Here is a 17,048-nt window from a genome sequence, read left to right on the forward strand (position 1 = left end):
GCCTGAGCGGTACCTATTTATCTACTTGCACTTTGACGTGCTTTCGAAATGCTAGGTTGGCAGGAGCAGGGACCGAGCAACGGGAGCTCACCCTGTCGCGGGGATTCGAACCGCCGACCTTCTGATCGGCAAGTCCTGGGCTCTGTGGTTTAACCCACAGCACCACCCGCGTCCCCTCTCCGTATGTATTGTCAGTTAAAAAACAAAATGAAAACCCAACACAAAATCCCCACTTTATTCTAAATTCTATATTGATTCAATGCATTCTCAGAAAATCTTTGTTTAAGTTGCTACTGCTCCATATTGCAGATTGTGAACTTGTTAAAACCCGAATTGCAGAGTTTCTTCTTGCTTTGGTCATTTGCTATCATGCTTTATGAGCAAGTGGAACTGCAGGCCACAGATTGCCTCTGCCTTCGGCTGCTTAAATAACATCTGGGCATTTCAAGAAGTGTGGGGGGACTCCTCATCACTAAAGGTATCTCTGCAAGCGAAGGCACAAAAGCACAGAACAGGGGTGTTCAGAAGATGGGAGCGATTAGCAAACCTAGCCATATTCTTACTGCATCCTTCAGGCTAACAGGTCCCTGGTTCATTTTTAAAGCCTTGCTTTCTTTCAAGCGGGGACGCTGAAGTGTTTGTAAACCAAGCGGTACCTAGCGGCATTTCTCCTCCAAAGTGTGGCGTTTATTTCATTTATATCCAGTGTGTTATGTTGGAGAGCCAAATTGGTAGCTCAGGTTTGGATGTGGAAAACTGATAAGGCTCCAATAGTTTGGCCACCTCATGAGAAGAGAAGACTCCCTGGAAAAGACCCTGATGTTGGGAAAGATGGAGGGCACAAGGAGAAGGGGACGACAGAGGACGAGATGGTTGGACGGTGTTGTCAAAGCTACCAACATGTGTTTGACCAAACTGCGGGAGGCAGTGGAAGACAGGAGTGCCTGGCGTGCTCTGGTCCATGGGGTCACGAAGAATCGGACACAACTAAACAAGAAAATGTTGGGGAGCCAAATTGGTAGCTCAGGTTTGGATGTGGAAAACTGATACCCAAATCCCTGCTCAGCTATGAAGTACACTGGATGAGCTTAGCCATGTGACTCTTTCTTAACTTAGCCTTTCCACTGGCTCATCACAAAGGTTGCATTGACACTTGGGCATCTGTTGAGAGAGAAGGGAGGTGATGAGAGAGAAGTTGATACAGATTCTCAAAGTGCCATGGCATGCCAGAGGAGGTGATCAGACCAATTTACAAATGATAGGACCGCCATACCCTGATGTGGGTCATGGGACCTAGTGAGGGCTTAACCATGGTTAGTGCCGTGCAGGTGTAATGCTGAACCCTGGTTGAAACCATCGAGGAAAGTGAGGGAGGAATGTGCAGATAAAATGGAAGGGGCTGAGGATGGGAGTCATAGTCTACTCTGTCCCATGCCCAACCCCCAATCTCTTAACCATGCTTAAGAGACGAGGTCTTAACATTTGCCATGGGTCAAAGCAGGAGTCTCTAAAGAATGGGAACTTACCCAAAATGCGTGTGCTGGTTTGGTCTTGGGATATGATGGAAGAAAGGGGATGGCGAGCTCTCGGACGTGTCTTCCGTGTTTGCTGTTGATGTATTACAGTATTTAAATATATTTTTTTCGAAGCCGCCCAGAGTGGCTGGGGAAGCCCAGCCAGATGGGCGTGGTATAAATAATAAATAATAAATTATTATTATTATTATTATTATTATTATTATTATTATTATTATTATTGCTGGAGTCGTTGCATTAATTCTGGCCTTCATTTTGTCAATACTAGTGAGGCAAAGAAATTGCGCTGTGCATTGGAGCAGCATCCGAGGTTGGCAGGAGGCAGAAGTGGGTGGGAAGATTCAAGGTAATTTTGTACTGTCCTTCAGCTCTCTTCACAGATGCTCTGTGTCCTAGCTCTATTTATACAGATGACATCTTAACAGAATTTTACTCTTGGATGACATCTGTTGTGCAGAAACAGGCTGTCACAGAGGCCCTTTAAAATGGCGTGGCCAGCAAGAGAGCCTTAATGCGAATCTTATTAAGGGTGTGCCATGGCTGCCCTCCTAACGCTATCGTCTTACTGCTTCTATTCTTTGCTTGATCTTTCCTGTGCGCCCTGATCAGGGTGACACTCCTGAATCATGTGTCAGCCATAACTCTTGCCAGCTCTTGGCAGCAGAGAAGTCTGGTCTCAAGGTGGCGCCAGGCCAGACCCAAAAGTGGCTCTCGTCACCCAAATTTCACACACTTGCCTTCACACAACAGACTGAAACTGCACCGCCTCAGGCAGCAGTTACAGGCCTGACTGAGAAGAGCAGCAATATTGTCTCTGACCAAGCAGAGAAGGCTAGGAAATGCAGTTAATGGGGACAGGAACGCTTGATTTCAGTCTTCCCCAGTGTGGTACCCTCCCAACATTGTTGGACTCCAACTCCCATCATCCTTGACTGTTGACTGTTCCGACTGGGGCTTCTGGGAGTTGTAGTCCAACGCCTGGAGAGATCTAGGGTGGGTAAAGTTGTTCTGTCTCTCCCCCCCCCATATCTTCCTGTCTCACCATTAGACTCAGGTAGAGAGGGGCTGTGGGAGATCCACTGGGCTAGGCCCAGGCCCCTGTTGAGGTCAAAGCATGAGAGAGAGACGAGAGAAATAGGTTTCTCACAGCTGCTGCCAGCACTCTGAAAAGGCAGCCAGTTCGGGAAGTCAAGCTCTTAGTCCAGAGGGTCTGAGGGCAGTTAATGGTGCACCTCTTTCCAGCTGGGCAGAGACCAAAGAAGAAAATATCTGTGGCAGATGGGAGGGCTCCCTGTTGCAGATTTCTGGTCCTGTCGCTCGCAAACATGGCGTCTCCGAATTGTGAAACAGGAACGCGCCATTTCCAGTTAGCGATGTAACGGCAGAGGAGAGTCATCTCTGGCCTCATTCTGCAGTCCTACTGGGATTAGCAGGTCCCTACTCTAATTAATTATATTAAACTTGTTTATGTAATTACTTCTGCAGTTAATTAAGTCCTTCCTTTCTAAAAGTGGCTTGTAATAATGCTGGTTCAGCACTTGCTTGATGGCTGCTCCTGTTTTTCCCACAGAAGTGAAGCCTTACTGCTCACTGTGTTTTCAAGTGTGACTTGAGTCTGAGGTCAAGGAGAGAGAGATGTCTGAGGGAAAGCTGTCTAGAGCAGCGTTTCCCAACCTTGGGTCCCCATATACTGTTGGACTACAACTCCCATCATCTCCGACCACTGGTCCTGCTAGCTAGGGATGATGGGAGTTGTAGTCCAGCAACAGTTGGGGACCCAAAGTTGAGAAACACAGATCTAGAACATAGCGCTGCCAGGTCTAGAACCTGAGACATCTCCTTGAGAAGGGCTTAGAAGTCCAAAGGCCGCTAGATTTTCCCCATCATTTCTGCCTTTGCTCCTGATAAAGCTACGGGACCTGTAAGATTGAGCAGGTCCTGAGCAGGGAGGCCACATTTATTCAGATGAACCCAGGAAATTATTTGGCAACAGCCTTCTGATTCTGATGGTGTATTTAGGAAAACTGCAGTGCATTCTCTTGAGAAATTTTTAGAGGAGATTCTAGCACTGTTAGTCTGTTGTGGTGAAAAGGGCAACTCCTTAGTTTGTAAAAATTGTTCGGTGCTCTCAGATTTAATTGACTTTATTGCAACAGTTATAATTGTTAAGTTGCCCTAGAGGGGCTATTGGGCTCGGAAGACGCTGTGTATAATGGTTTCACTACTAAATTCATAAATTCCTAGTGCTTGCCCTCTGTTTGACTGGCGTCCATTCTTTCCCTTCTCCCTCCCCAAATATATGTATCGAGTCTCAAGGCTTCTGCATAGTAATATCAGCTGCAGATGGTGTTAGTTTCTGTTTGCCACTGTGCAGTGTTTTGGAGTCACAAGACTCTGTTTACATTCCAGAGATATTCCAGGCTGTTGGAAGTCTCATGGGAGACAGCAGACAGATGTGACGTACTGGTTTCCTGTTCCTTTGTTTCAGTTGCTCTCTGCTCTCACAGAGAGAGGATGTATTTCTTTCTGTCTGCGTAGCTTAGTAATAAAACCTAGCCTGTAGCTCATACCTTCTCGTCTCTTCCCTGGGCTGGAAACTCTGCTGAATGGGGGATGTGCCTGGAGCCTTATCAGAGGCTCAGGTCGTCAATCACATCAGAGGGCAATTCCGAAAGATGAGCTTTATCAGCTCGGTCAAACAGAGATTCTGACAGATGCAGAGCTTGCACCCGTTGCTGCAGATTACAAACCAGCTGCACTGATTGCTGCACAAAAATCAGTTTGCTTTGGAAGTTACAGTGCACCGAAAGGTGTGAACTGGTGTATCTGAAGATCTGGAACAGGGAAGGTCTGGGTTCAATTTCAACCCCCACCCCTCATTTAAGCTTGCTAGGTGACCTTGCTCCAGTTGCTGCTATACCGCACAGGGTGGTCATGAGAAATGAGTTGCCAGAGAGATCCCTGCACATTTCCCCTAAACTCCATGGAGGGAGAACGGAATTAAAAATGTGCTAGCAAAGTGCACTTTGTGATGAATTTTCTCATTTTATAGAACAACCTGGATTTCACGCCCAATTAAAAGAGGCTGAGATTACTTTATAACTGATGTTCACCTGCTGGGGCAATTTGTATAATTTTCATGCTATACAAACATCTGAATTATGAGAGTACAAAAAATGCTGATGTTGATAATCTTTTTTCCCCTCCCAGCAGAGAAGGGTAAGAGATTTGGGAACAGTTTATCAAATACTGCTTGTCAAATTTGTTACCCAGAAGTGGGGATGATATAGCTAGGATTTTAAATGTTGTGCAGCTGGGATACATGGTGTGCCCTGGATTTGCTATTTTTGGTGGGATTCTGTCTTGGTTTTGCATCTCTACACTCCGCACATCAAACATCTGGGATAAAGTGGGGTTTATCTAAAATTTAAGTACATAATATATTTACCACATTCCCGTGGGGCATAATTTGTAGACTTAAATACGGCTTCAGGCTTAACACATTTGGACTGGTATTTCTTTTGAATTGAAGCAACGGAATTCCACCCCTCCATCGAACCACCCAAAGGCCATTTAGTCTGTCTGTCTCTCTCTTCCACAAAGCAGAGAGAAATAAACATTTCTGTGATCTCTCACCTCCATAGCGTAGGCACTTACAATACGCCGATAATGCCCAGATCTGTTTCCCCACAACATCTGAGTCAGGAGACTTTTCATTCTAACATCAAGTCTTGCAAATTCTGTGGAATGGTCCCATTTGAGCTGTATCTTTTTGTGGAAAGCAGCTGTCTGCTAGCCGTCCGGTGGTAGGGATGACGGAGTAATTAAATTTAGTTGGCATTTTAATGCAAGTCGAACTAATTCATACTGCTGGAAACAATGCGAGGAGAACCAAAACTTTAGACGTCCTTCAGAATTCGTGGTTCTCCAAATTTTGCGCTGCAGTTCCGCAACCCAAGAATATGCACAAAGATGCATGTACTGATATAACCAAGATACAATGTGCATTTTGCTAGAGAAGATTTAGTAGAAAAGATGCGTGCAGCAGGCAAAATCCGTTGCAGAAGTGATTGTGTTAGGGGAAATGTTGGCGAATTCTCGTGAGGATTTTTATTTTTATTTTCCAAATTGATGTGGAAATATGGTCAATGGGAACCCTACAATGAGAAAATAAGAAACAGAAAGAAAGCAAAATTGACAGGTTCATCCATCCTAAGGCTATTGGCAGTGAATTAGCTCTGTTTTCTCAGACCCCCCAGAATCCTTCAGCTCTGAGAGCTCCGACTTGTTCACTTCTGTTTCATGTAGATACCTTATTTTATTTTATTTTAAAAAATTAACAATTTCAACATATTAACATATCAAAACATCTGATATTCATCATTCCCCCCATTTCCCATCAAACCCTTCCCCCCAAGACTTCCCTCAGCTCCTCTCTCTGATTTCTCAACTCATATTGTTCTCTGCACACTGTAAAATTGTATAACTCCTTATATTATCTATCTACTACATTAACAATCAATAGATTTGTGTATGCTTATTCAAAACCTGCCAAGGAGTCCAATTCATTTTGTTGTCTTTTTATGTAATATGTGAAAAGTTCCCGTTCTTCTTCAAAGTCACAGTTGTCCTTATCTCTCAGCTTGTATGTCACTTTAGCCATTTCTGCGTAGTTCATCAATTTCTCTTTTTTTTTTTATATTTTTATTTTTTCCATATAGACACAACACAACAAACATAAACATACAGAAACAAAAACAAAACAAAAAACATGTATCATTTCATATCCTAATTTCATATACCTTTCTTCCCCGACTTCCTCATGCCTCCCCTTTCTGTATTCCAGATTCTTATCAATTGTTCAGCAAATCTTCCCTTATTTTAGTTTAAATTTAGACTATTCTTTCTTATTCTCCTTGTCTAAACCATTACTAATAGTAACCAATTACTTTCCAGTCCAACATCATTCTAACTTTCATTAACTTTATAATATTTCTTTAAATAGTCCTTGAATTTTTTCCATTCTTCTTGCGCTGCTTCTCTTCCCTGGTTTCGAATTCTGCTCGTCATTTCTGCCAAGCCCATGTAGTCTATCACCTTCATCTGCCATTCTTCCAGTGTGGGTAGCTCTTGCGTCTTCCAGTACTTCGCAATAAGTATTCTAGCTGCTGTTGTAGCATACATAAAGAAAGTTATATCCGTCTTTAACACCCCTTGGCCGACAATACCCAAGAGAAAGGCCTCTGGTTTCTTGGGGAAAGTATATTTAAATACCTTTTTAAGTTCATTGTAGATCATTTCCCAGAATGCCTTAATCTTCGGGCAAGTCCACCAAAGATGAAAAAATGTACCTTCAGTTTCTTTACATTTCCAACATTTGTTGTCAGGCACATGGTAAATCTTTGCAAGCTTGACTGGGGTTATGTACCACCTATATATCATTTTCATAATGTTTTCTCTTAAGGCATTACATGCCGTAAATTTCATCCCGGTGGTCCACAACTTTTCCCAATCAGCAAACAAAATATTATGACCAATGTCCTGAGCCCATTTAATCATGACCGATTTAACCGTTTCGTCTTGTGTATTCCATTTCAGCAGTAAATTGTACATTTTGGACAAATTCTTAGTACTGGGTTCTAACAGTTCTGTCTCCAATTTTGATTTTTCCACCTGGAAGCCAATTTTACTGTCCAGTTTAAACGCTTCATTTATTTGATGATAGTGCAACCAGTCTCTCACCTTCCCTTTTAATTTCTCAAAACTCTGCAATCTCAATTTGTCCCCTTCCTTTTCCAAAATTTCCCAGTATCTTGGCCACTTGGACTCCATATTTAACTTTTTAACTGCCTTAGCTTCCATTGGCGACAGCCACCTTGGAGTTTTATTTTCCAACAAGTCTTTATATCTGACCCAGACATTTAATAGTGCTTTTCTGACAATATGATTTTTGAAACTTTTATGTGCTTTAACCTTGTCATACCACAAACATGCATGCCACCCAAAAATGTTATTAAAACTTTCCAAATCCAAAATGTCTGTGTTTTCAAGAAGTAGCCATTCTTTCAGCCAGCAGAAAGCTGCCGCTTCATAGTAAAGTTTAAAGTCTGGCAGGGCAAACCCCCCTCTTTCCTTTGAATCCGTTAATATCTTGAATTTAATTCTGGGCTTTTTGCCCTGCCAGACAAATTTAGATATGTCTTTTTGCCACCTCTTGAAACAATCCATTTTATCAATTATTTGCAATGCTTGGAACAAAAACAACATTCTTGGCAATACATTCATCTTTATAACTGCAATACGGCCTAACAAGGAAAGCTTTAAGTTGGACCAAATCTCCAAATCTTTTTTCACTTCTCTCCAAGTTTTTTCATAATTATCTTTAAACAAATTCACATTTTTAGCTGTCATATTTATACCCAAATATTTCACTTTTTTAACCACAGTTAACCCTGTCTCATTCTGAAACCTTTCCTTTTCTATCTGTGTCAAATTTTTCTCCAAAACCTTTGTCTTAAACTTATTCAATTTAAATCCTGCCATTTGACCAAACTCTTGAATTATTTCCAAAACTCTTTTCGTACTAGCTTCTGGCTCTTGTAATGTAAGTACTAAGTCATCTGCAAATGCTCTCAGTTTATATTGTTTAGCTCCGACCTGAATCCCTTTAACCAACTGGTCCCTCCTAATCATATTAAGCAAAACCTCCAGGACCGATATAAAAAGTAGTGGGGAGATAGGGCACCCCTGACGTGTCCCTTTTTCAATCTTGAACTCTTCTGTAACCACATTATTTACAATTAGTTTAGCTTTCTGTTCAGAGTATATTGCACCTATACCATTTTCAAACCCTTGGCCTACCCCCATCCCCCGGAGGTTCTTCAGCATAAAACTCCAAGAAATATTGTCAAAGGCTTTCTCGGCATCCACAAATATCAAAACAGCTTTAGTGTTTATGTTCACTTCCAGCTTTTCCAAAATGTCAATTATATTCCTTACATTGTTCGACAAATGCCTTTTTGGGAGAAAGCCAATTTCTCTTGCCATTGCTCTTTCGTCGGAATTTCCTCATTCTTCCATCCTTGTGTCAGATACCTTAAAGTTGAAAATAACATGCCTCTCTCTCCCATCCCTCTCTTCTTAGGCATTCTGGCTATTTCAGTCCCTCGCCTGGACATCGTCATCTCTCTCGTTGGAGCCATCAGCAGCAGCACGTTAGCCTTGATCCTGCCGCCGCTGGTCGAAATCCTCACGTTTTACAAGGAGAAGCAAAGTCTGTGGATGCTTCTGAAAGACGTCTGCATTGCCTCCATGGGCGTGATTGGCTTCGTAACCGGAACGTACGTGGCCATGAAAGAGATAGTTTGTCCGGCTTCTTTCTTTTCTCTCAACACTACAGAGCCGTCTCCGGGCTCTTTCAATGTTTCGCACTTAGCCGGAACGCCGGTTAACCTTGGAAAAGTATGAACTTTCCGGAACTCCTTGTTCCAGACTTCTTTGAGAACCAAAAATTCTGAATGGGAAGGAAGAGATGGGAGCCTGTCAAGTGCATTTCTGAGAACCTAAAGCCACTCCTGTTCCAACATTCAAGTTGTTCGGGCCCAAGGTCTTTGCATTCCTTCCTTTTCCATATGACCTCATGAAGAGCACGGTTTCAAAGCATTATGGCTTTCCACATATTTATTTGCAAATGGGACCAGAGAGCAAAACACTATTCTGACACCATGTTTGGCCGATACAAACCAACGACTTTCCCGTTCATGTCTTGTTTAGCCACACTCGGCCTGTCTAAGATCTCTGCCGTCGCAAGCCCCACAGCAGTTGAGAGAATACAGATGTGCTTTTAAAATGTGAATTGTGTTAGGTTGGTTATGGGGCTTAGCCACAGGGACCACCCAGTAGATTCTGCTCCACCTGGGACCAGGTTTTGAGCTAGCTCCTCCGCTGCAGTTTCCTTCCCCTTGCAGGTCACTGCCCATGAAATGAAGTGTAACTAAATGAACAGGTTCCATAGCACGGGGTAAAGAGAGACCAAATGTGTCAAAATTGTGTCTTCGATTGCAGCGATGAGGATATTAAAACCTGTTTATACAAAGCAACAAAAATAACCTCTGCCGCGATGAGATTTTGCACGTGCAATGTCTGCTTAGTTATTTTTTGTGGAGCAGAACCACGATTATGAGTACCCATGCAAGTTTGTTTTAAATGGTTTTTTCTCTCTCTCTCCGTCGTAACTTGATTTTGACTCTACAAACTTGCAAGCTCCTGTATATTTTTCTATTTTATTCCTAACACTATGGAGCAATTCCTCTATTTTGTACTTGAGCGGTGTACATTGCGAAGGAGATATTTCTCCAGTATTCTACTTTAAGCAAAAAAATAACAGTAACATAACATGCTGCATGGAGTTCACGAGGTTCCCACCCACTTCTGCTTTGAGGAAACAAATTTTGATTGTATGTAGAGTTTTGAACCGTGTTCAAACTACTTGGACTTCAGATGTTAAAGGGCTCTTAACTTGGGGCCGCACTCGTTCTTCCTAAGATCTCTCCTTTGTTGTAATCTTGTTAAAGAGTGCAGCCAGTATGGTGTTCTTCTCCATGCTTTTGGAAGCTTCTTTTGTCTAAGCTCCCATGGAAATAACAGTGTGCAGATCACTTGTAATTTCAGTGAAGCTTGCCCAGGAGGACACAGGCTAGATTTTTGCCCTGTTCAAATGACGTTGTGGGTGGATGTGTTCTGTATTACAGGCCCCTTTAACTTCTCTCCATCAGCAGCTGAGATGGAACCCCTTACTTCATAAAAAGCCAGATCACACCTAAACCCAGCTAGGGGTCTTATCCTGGCCCCCAGGATCTGTGCCACCTTCCCCGACCTGAATGTAGGCCTGATTCATGTGATCCTTCCCCCTCCTAAAACTGGGGGGGGGGGGAGTGTGAATTCTGTGTGTATGAATTGAGTGCTAACACTACATGCCACAGAGTGGGGCTTCTGGAGTCATCCTGCTTTAACTCCTGTCCAGGATCCCTGCCTGGGTGTGTGTGTGTTGAATTGCATTTAAAACTGTAGTCATGTCCTGCACTTTTTAAATGAAAAAAGCCTATGCAACAGTTAACAGCAGCACTAATGTTGTTCATTCCATGCGTACCACTACACCAGAGTTTCCCAAACTTGGGTCTCTAGCTATTCTTTGACTACAACTCCCATCATCCCTAGCTAGCAGGGACCAGTGGTCAGGGATGATGGGAACTGTAGTCTGAAAGCAGCTGGAGACCCAAGCTTGGGAAACCCTGCACTGCATGATAAAAACATAAAGCATCAGCGTTTTCGACTCTTCTTCCCTGCCTCTCCCCCCGGGCTGTTTGCAAAAGATACCTGGAGGCTACACGTCACCACGCATGATGGTTCAAAAACCCTGCTTTGCAAACCAACCGCTTTGTACTGAGTTGGTGAAAACGCGTATTGCTGCGATGGCTCTTTCCCCGCTAGATCTGTGTGCTTCTTTAATCCTGCAGTCCCAGAAAAAAGCCTACGGAGCTGGTAGAATGCCCGCCATGAGCAAAAGCGTCACTTTGCTCCCCAGATGCTCTGCATCAAGGGCTGCTGCTGCAAGCTAAGCGGCATATGGGGAGAGATCCATGCTCCCCCGCTTTGATCCCGAAATCCGACCTTTTCTCTTTTCCACCCCGAACACAGCAGATTAATGTTCAGAACCTCAGGTTGGCTGCCGTTTCCTTCACTTCAGCCCTCGGCTTGACTACTCTGCATCTGTTCACATGGTGCATTCTTGATATTGTCGGACTATAACTCCCATCAGGCCCGGTCTGAGTGGCCAATGGCCAGGGGAGATTTGGAGTGGGGTGCAACATCTGAAGCGCACCCTGCTGGCTACCCCTGCTGTGCAAAGACTTTAAAACAGACCGAGAACTCTAGCGAAGGCAGTGCAGAGTTAAATTTCTCTCTCTCCCCCAGCTCCCATGGTTCTGGCAATCCTCTGTGTGCCTTCAGGGGATATAAAGCTTCCAGATCCACTTGGCTTATCTGTTCCCTGCCCCATAAATCCCACTTGGAGACGACTGCGCAAAGCCTGCTCCAAACGCACTGAAAGAACTGAGCCCTTAACGCTTGGCTGGCAGGAGTCTTTGGCCCACACAACCTGGATGGCGAGGCTGAGAGGCCGTGCCGTCCAAAGCCATGTTTGGTAAGTCCGCAAGTGCCTTTTGAAAACAGGGCTGGGGGCAGAATCCTCAAGCTCTGAGCATCCCCAGCACCTGCCGCTGTAAAATAGACTCCCTCTTCCAAAATCTAGGGCACCGGGAGCGTTTAGTTCCTGTCTCTTGCAAGGATTCCATGCTGACAACCTTGGCAAAAGCGTGTGGCAGACTCTCCGCCCTACCAGCAAAGCTTAAACGCTTTCTTATCTGGTTGTTCCCCTCACTTGGCCAGCTGGTCAGGCTTACTTTCCTGGGCACCACCTGAGTGTGAAGGACTCCTTAATTTCCGCCTAGCGTATTTGAAAATGCCGACAGATGCGGCTTAACTGGAAACGGTGCGGCGCCTGGGAGTTCGTTCTGTATGTGTGAATATTTAAAGCGTTCGCACTGTGTATTTTTCAGTGTATTTCCTACTGTGTAGGACCTGGCTACTTCTGGGTTTGCTGATTCACAGCAGATTTTGCACAGGTGTATTGCCTCTTGTGTCGATGGCACTACTCTTGTATTCTAGCGTTGTGTGTTGGGCTTCAGCTGGTCTAAAGACATTGAAACCAGAGCAGCTGGCATGTACAAAATATAAGTTCCGGGGAATACTTGCCAAAGATCTTTAAATGTAGCAAAAATCTTCTTTTTAAAATAAGATAGTGACGTAGTAATTTTTTAAAAAAGATGTTACAAATGAGATGAGATGCTTAGATGAAGGCAGATGGCACTAATGAATGACTGTAGAACTTGACTCTGACATGTATTTAAAGATGGGAACAGAAATAATCATCCGCAAGTAAGATAAATGGTGTGTGTTCTTTTTATGTTCGCAAAGCATTGAATACAATTGAATTATGTTTATATGCCGTATGGGAATTTATATTTAAGTGGGCTATATTCTGAGCAGTTTTAATGTAGCTTATTCACAGATGCTGGGCCAGAGGGCTGTGAGTCTATGTGTTCGGTAGCCCTACTTTGCCTGTATAAAATAAAAATGGAAACACAATTCTCAGCTTTCCTTTCCTTTCATGATGGACCTTCAGGGTGCAATGGGGAAGGGATGCACGCTGTGGCCTCCACCGCCAGTCAAGGCACAAAGGTCTACTGGGAGAGGCAGTCTGGCTGATGGCAGAGGCTTGGGTTGATGGTCGTAGGCTCAGTCCCCACCATCTCCCAACTACATGACTGGGAAATCCCTTTTCTGAAATCTTGGGAGAACTGTTGGCCATCAAGAGTGGACATCATTTTGATGTAGAACGGCCAGTGGTCTGACTCACTGTGTGAAGTTAGCTTCCTGTGAGGTTGCATCCCTGTCCCCCCAGGAAGAATATTGTGGTGAGGGAAGAGATCAGCCTGGCCACATCCATTGGCCAAAGAAGAGAAGCAGCCGTCAGGAATTCGCTTCTCTCTTCCCTGCCTGAAAGGACACTCAGCTCCAGACCCAAAGGGTGTTCTGGGTTCCTCCGTCATCAAGAGGACTAAGGACTATTTGTGAGTGAGTGAGTGAGTGAGTGAGTGGGACCTGTTGGTTGTAAGCTGCCTTTGGAGTCATTTGATTGGAAGACAGTATAGACCTATAGCAACAAGTATATTTTAGGGTAGCTTTTCAGCCGTAGGACTGGCCTGTCATTTGACGACCGACATTTTGAGGCAAAAAAAGTTGCCATTTGCAGACACCCTAGAACCATAGAACCAGGGTCACAGGTGGTGCTGTGGGTTAAACCACAGATCCTAGGACTTGCCGATCAGAAGGTTGACGGTTCGAATCCCCGCGACGGGGTGAGCTCCCGTTTCTCGGTCCCTGCTCCTGCCAACCTAGCAGTTCGAAAGCACGTCAAAGTGCAAGTAGATAAATAGGTACCGCTCCTGCGGGAAGGTAAATGGCGTTTCCTTGCACTGCTCTGGTTCACCAGAAGCGGCTCAGTCATGCTGGCCACATGACCCGGAAGCTGTACGCCGGCTCCCTCTGCCAATAAAGCGAGATGAGCGCTGCAACCCCAGAGTCGTCCACAACTGGACCTAATGGTCAGGGGTCCCTTTTTACCTAGAACCATAGAATTGGGTCATCTTGCCCAAGGCCCTGCAATGCAGGAATCTCAACTAAAGCATCCATGACAGATGTCCATCCAACCTCTGCTTAAAAGCCTCTTACCTTCCAAGAGAGTCTGCTCCACTGTCAGAACAGCTTTTGCCACCAGATAGTTCTTCCTGATATTTAGTCGGAATATCCTTTCTGGTAACTTGAATCCGTTCAGAGCCTTCAAATAGTGGTCTGTTCTGTCTATAGCCTTGCGCAATTTCTTTTCCATCCTGTCCATAATCGCCTTGCCAGATGGTAAATATTGCTGGAAAGCGAGCAGCAAACATTCTGTAATCTCAACCACATCCACTGCGATGTCAAAACTCTGTTATAAAATGCCTTTAAAATACACACACACAATGGCCACTCTTTTGCTCTTAAGATAATACCCGAGGGGCTCTAGAAGAATTAAATGAATACAGTCATATCTCAGGTTACAGACACTTGAGGTTGCGTATTTTCGGGTTGTGCACTGCGCTGAACCTGGAAGTACTGGAATGGGTTACTTCTGGGTTTCGGTGCTTGCGCATGCGCAGAAGCGGCACTGCGGGTTGCAAATGTGCGTCCTGCACGGATTACGTTCACAACCCGAGCGTCCACTGTGCAAAATGCAAATGTTACAGCTTAAGTCAGACCAGCCTTCCCCAACTATGGAACTCAGGTTTGTGAAAGATGCTGGAAATTGCAGCTCTGTGTGTGTGGGGGGGGACTAAAACTCCCAGAATTCTTTGAGGCCATGTCCTTTAAACGCCTGTTTGGTGTGCTTTCAATGTGTGGTGTGTATCTGCTTGTCGTCTTGAGCTAAAGGAGGTCACCTGGGTGGAGGAAACTGTCAGAGGGAGGTGGCTCAGGCCCACTAAAGGTGCTACAGCTACACAAATAGCATCCCTGTTTTTTCACCTTAAGACAACACTCCTCACTGTTCTGAGGTAGAGACGAGCAGCTTCTGACACTGAAACAACATGGCAAATAACAACTGCCAAAAAGCTGCCTTGCTCTGGAAATTGTGTACACAGGAGGGAAGGAATCCTCAGGACATAGTGCTGGCTGGCTGCTGCTACTCCCCGCTGGTTATTTGCTGCTCTGGGGAAGTAACTCTGGGAGAGCACAGCAGAAACATGCAGATAGAACAAGCTGCTGCTATTGCTAACGCCTCTGGAGCCTCTTGGTTTCCCCAGCGACATGGTCTTGTCTTTTCCCTTCCAAAGGTTCTTGGTTCCCTTTTGCAAGAGAGATGTTTTGATGCCAGCCTCCTCCAACCACACTGTCACGTCCCATCCATTTTGTCATATTTTTTATTGGAGTGGGGAGAGAAACAAACTTGTTTTAGGTTATCAAACTATAAACGGGGCGACTGGTACAAAGCCCCTTTCCCTCAGTCCATAGCAACCCTCTCCTCGCTTCCTGAAGAGATTTAGTTCAGACATGCGGAGTATTTCATTAGCTTCTGTCCCATTTCCTAACATTTCATTTGCACTGCAATAACTTGTTGCATTAGAAAACACCGCCTTTTTGACCGATGCGCTGCCATGCCATGCCACATTTTGTCCACACCAGTGTTGTGCGGTGTGGCACAACATCGGACGTCGCCAAACAACACTGCTGCTCCCCAAACCTTTCCAAAGCTTCTATTACCTCACAGATCCCGCGTGGAAAGAACTGAATGCTGGTATGCCTCCCCAAACTTTTGTCTCTTTGCTCCTGAGTTAACTGGGTTGCAAATGGATTGTTTCCGGAACATTCTGCTATCGTTCTCTGCAGCACAGAAGAGAAGTTTCCACCCACGCTCACACACCCCTCTCCACCCTCCATCCAGGCGAGAAGGAGTCATCATCTGAGTTTGAGACTCACTCCAGCCAGGCAACAGGACACACAGAGAAGCAGGACGACTGGTGAGGAGTGGAGCCTGAGTGAAATATACTCAGAGCCTAGAGTGGATTTCATGTTCTTTATTCAGCTCATAGTGGTGAGGAGGAATGAATGTTTCCCCACAGTATCCGCTTTATATACATTATTTACACAATGGGCTGCATTGGCTAATTCTGGAATTCTCCTGTAAACCAATCAGGTTGTGGATTCACTTCCATCTGGAGCTGGATTGGGTGGCTCCTGCAGACCAATCATACTGCTGCATTGTTCTAGGACCAATCAGACCGCTGCATTCTGAATCCTATTGTTCTAGGACCAATCAGACTGCTGCATTTTGGATCCTATTGTTCTAGGACCAATCAGACTGCTGCATTTTGGATCCTATTCAACTCAGTACATAACACTGAGGAGAGAGGAAGGAGATGTAGCCTCTAGAGCGTCCCAAGGGCCAGACAGAGATGCAATTGGCCCCCGGACCTGAAGCTTCCCATCCATGTTATAAAGACATTATAAGGCACCTTGCTAAGGAGGCAGAAAAACAGGTGCCTCTTTCACGGGGAAGAAAACATTTGAGAAACGGGGGGGGGGGCAGGTTTCCACACAAGATTAGCTCACTGTCGCTTGTTGCCCGTTTATGTAAGACATGCATTATCAGCTAAATGCAAAATGGATCTCAAGAGCTTCAGGGCAACAAGGAATTAGTGGATAAAAACAAGTAAGTCTATTGCCTGTTAGTTGTAAGTGGTTTGGCTTTTTCCTTCCTGGTTTTTATATTAGTAAAGAATAAACATTGTGCCATAAACTACCCTATCTTCATCTTCCACCTCCCCATGCAGGCATAAATATTTAAATTATTAGGAGCTTAAACTAATCGTTTTGCAAAGGGTACACTCATTACCTGGAGATGAGATTTTTCAAATTTTGATTTATTTTGCAGTTTTAAGCTGTGGAAATGCATTCATTATGTTCCTGAGGGCAGCATTTGTTTTTTGTTTTGTATGAGCTCAGCAGGAGACTTCTGGCACATAGTCAGGGATTTTTTTGCTAGATGTAAGGAAAGGCCTTCCTGAATCTGACCTTTGGCTCTCAGGACACAAGTGGTGGTCTCTTGCTTGTTCACGATGTTGGTGTCAGATGGGCTACCATTGGGAGGGAGCTTCATAATGAAGTACAATGCGAGCTCTGCTTCCCATCTCTCCTACTAAGGCAGCCTTAGGGAACAGCTGCCCCGGGTGACAGCTGAGGAAGAGGAAGCCTGATAGAGCTGGTCTGTCACAGCAGAGCTGATGGAGGGAGCCCCGCTTTCCATCTCTCCCATTCCCCCTGTGAACAGCAGCAAGGAAGAACCTGGTTGTGTTTTACCAC

At 44.7% G+C, this 17,048-nt stretch overlaps 1 protein-coding gene across 4 annotated transcripts in view; it reads left to right on the forward strand.

Annotated features, from left to right (window-relative positions):
- Positions 1–12,740, forward strand: part of SLC36A4 (solute carrier family 36 member 4) — a 100,795-nt gene extending 88,055 nt beyond the window's left edge. For 3 of the 4 annotated variants that reach the window (XM_083609956.1, XM_083609955.1, XM_083609957.1), the window contains exon 11: positions 8,680–12,740. In XM_083609956.1, the coding sequence (XP_083466082.1) occupies positions 8,680–9,002 (323 nt within the window). In that variant the 3' untranslated portion in view covers positions 9,003–12,740. The remainder of the gene's footprint in view (positions 1–8,679) is intronic. The other variant, XR_014547121.1, reaches the window with a different exon arrangement.
- Positions 12,741–17,048: the final 4,308 nt, after the last annotated feature.

This window comes from Podarcis filfolensis (genome assembly GCF_964270895.1).
Source record: "Podarcis filfolensis genome assembly, chromosome: 4".
Classification (NCBI taxonomy): domain Eukaryota; kingdom Metazoa; phylum Chordata; class Lepidosauria; order Squamata; family Lacertidae; genus Podarcis; species Podarcis filfolensis.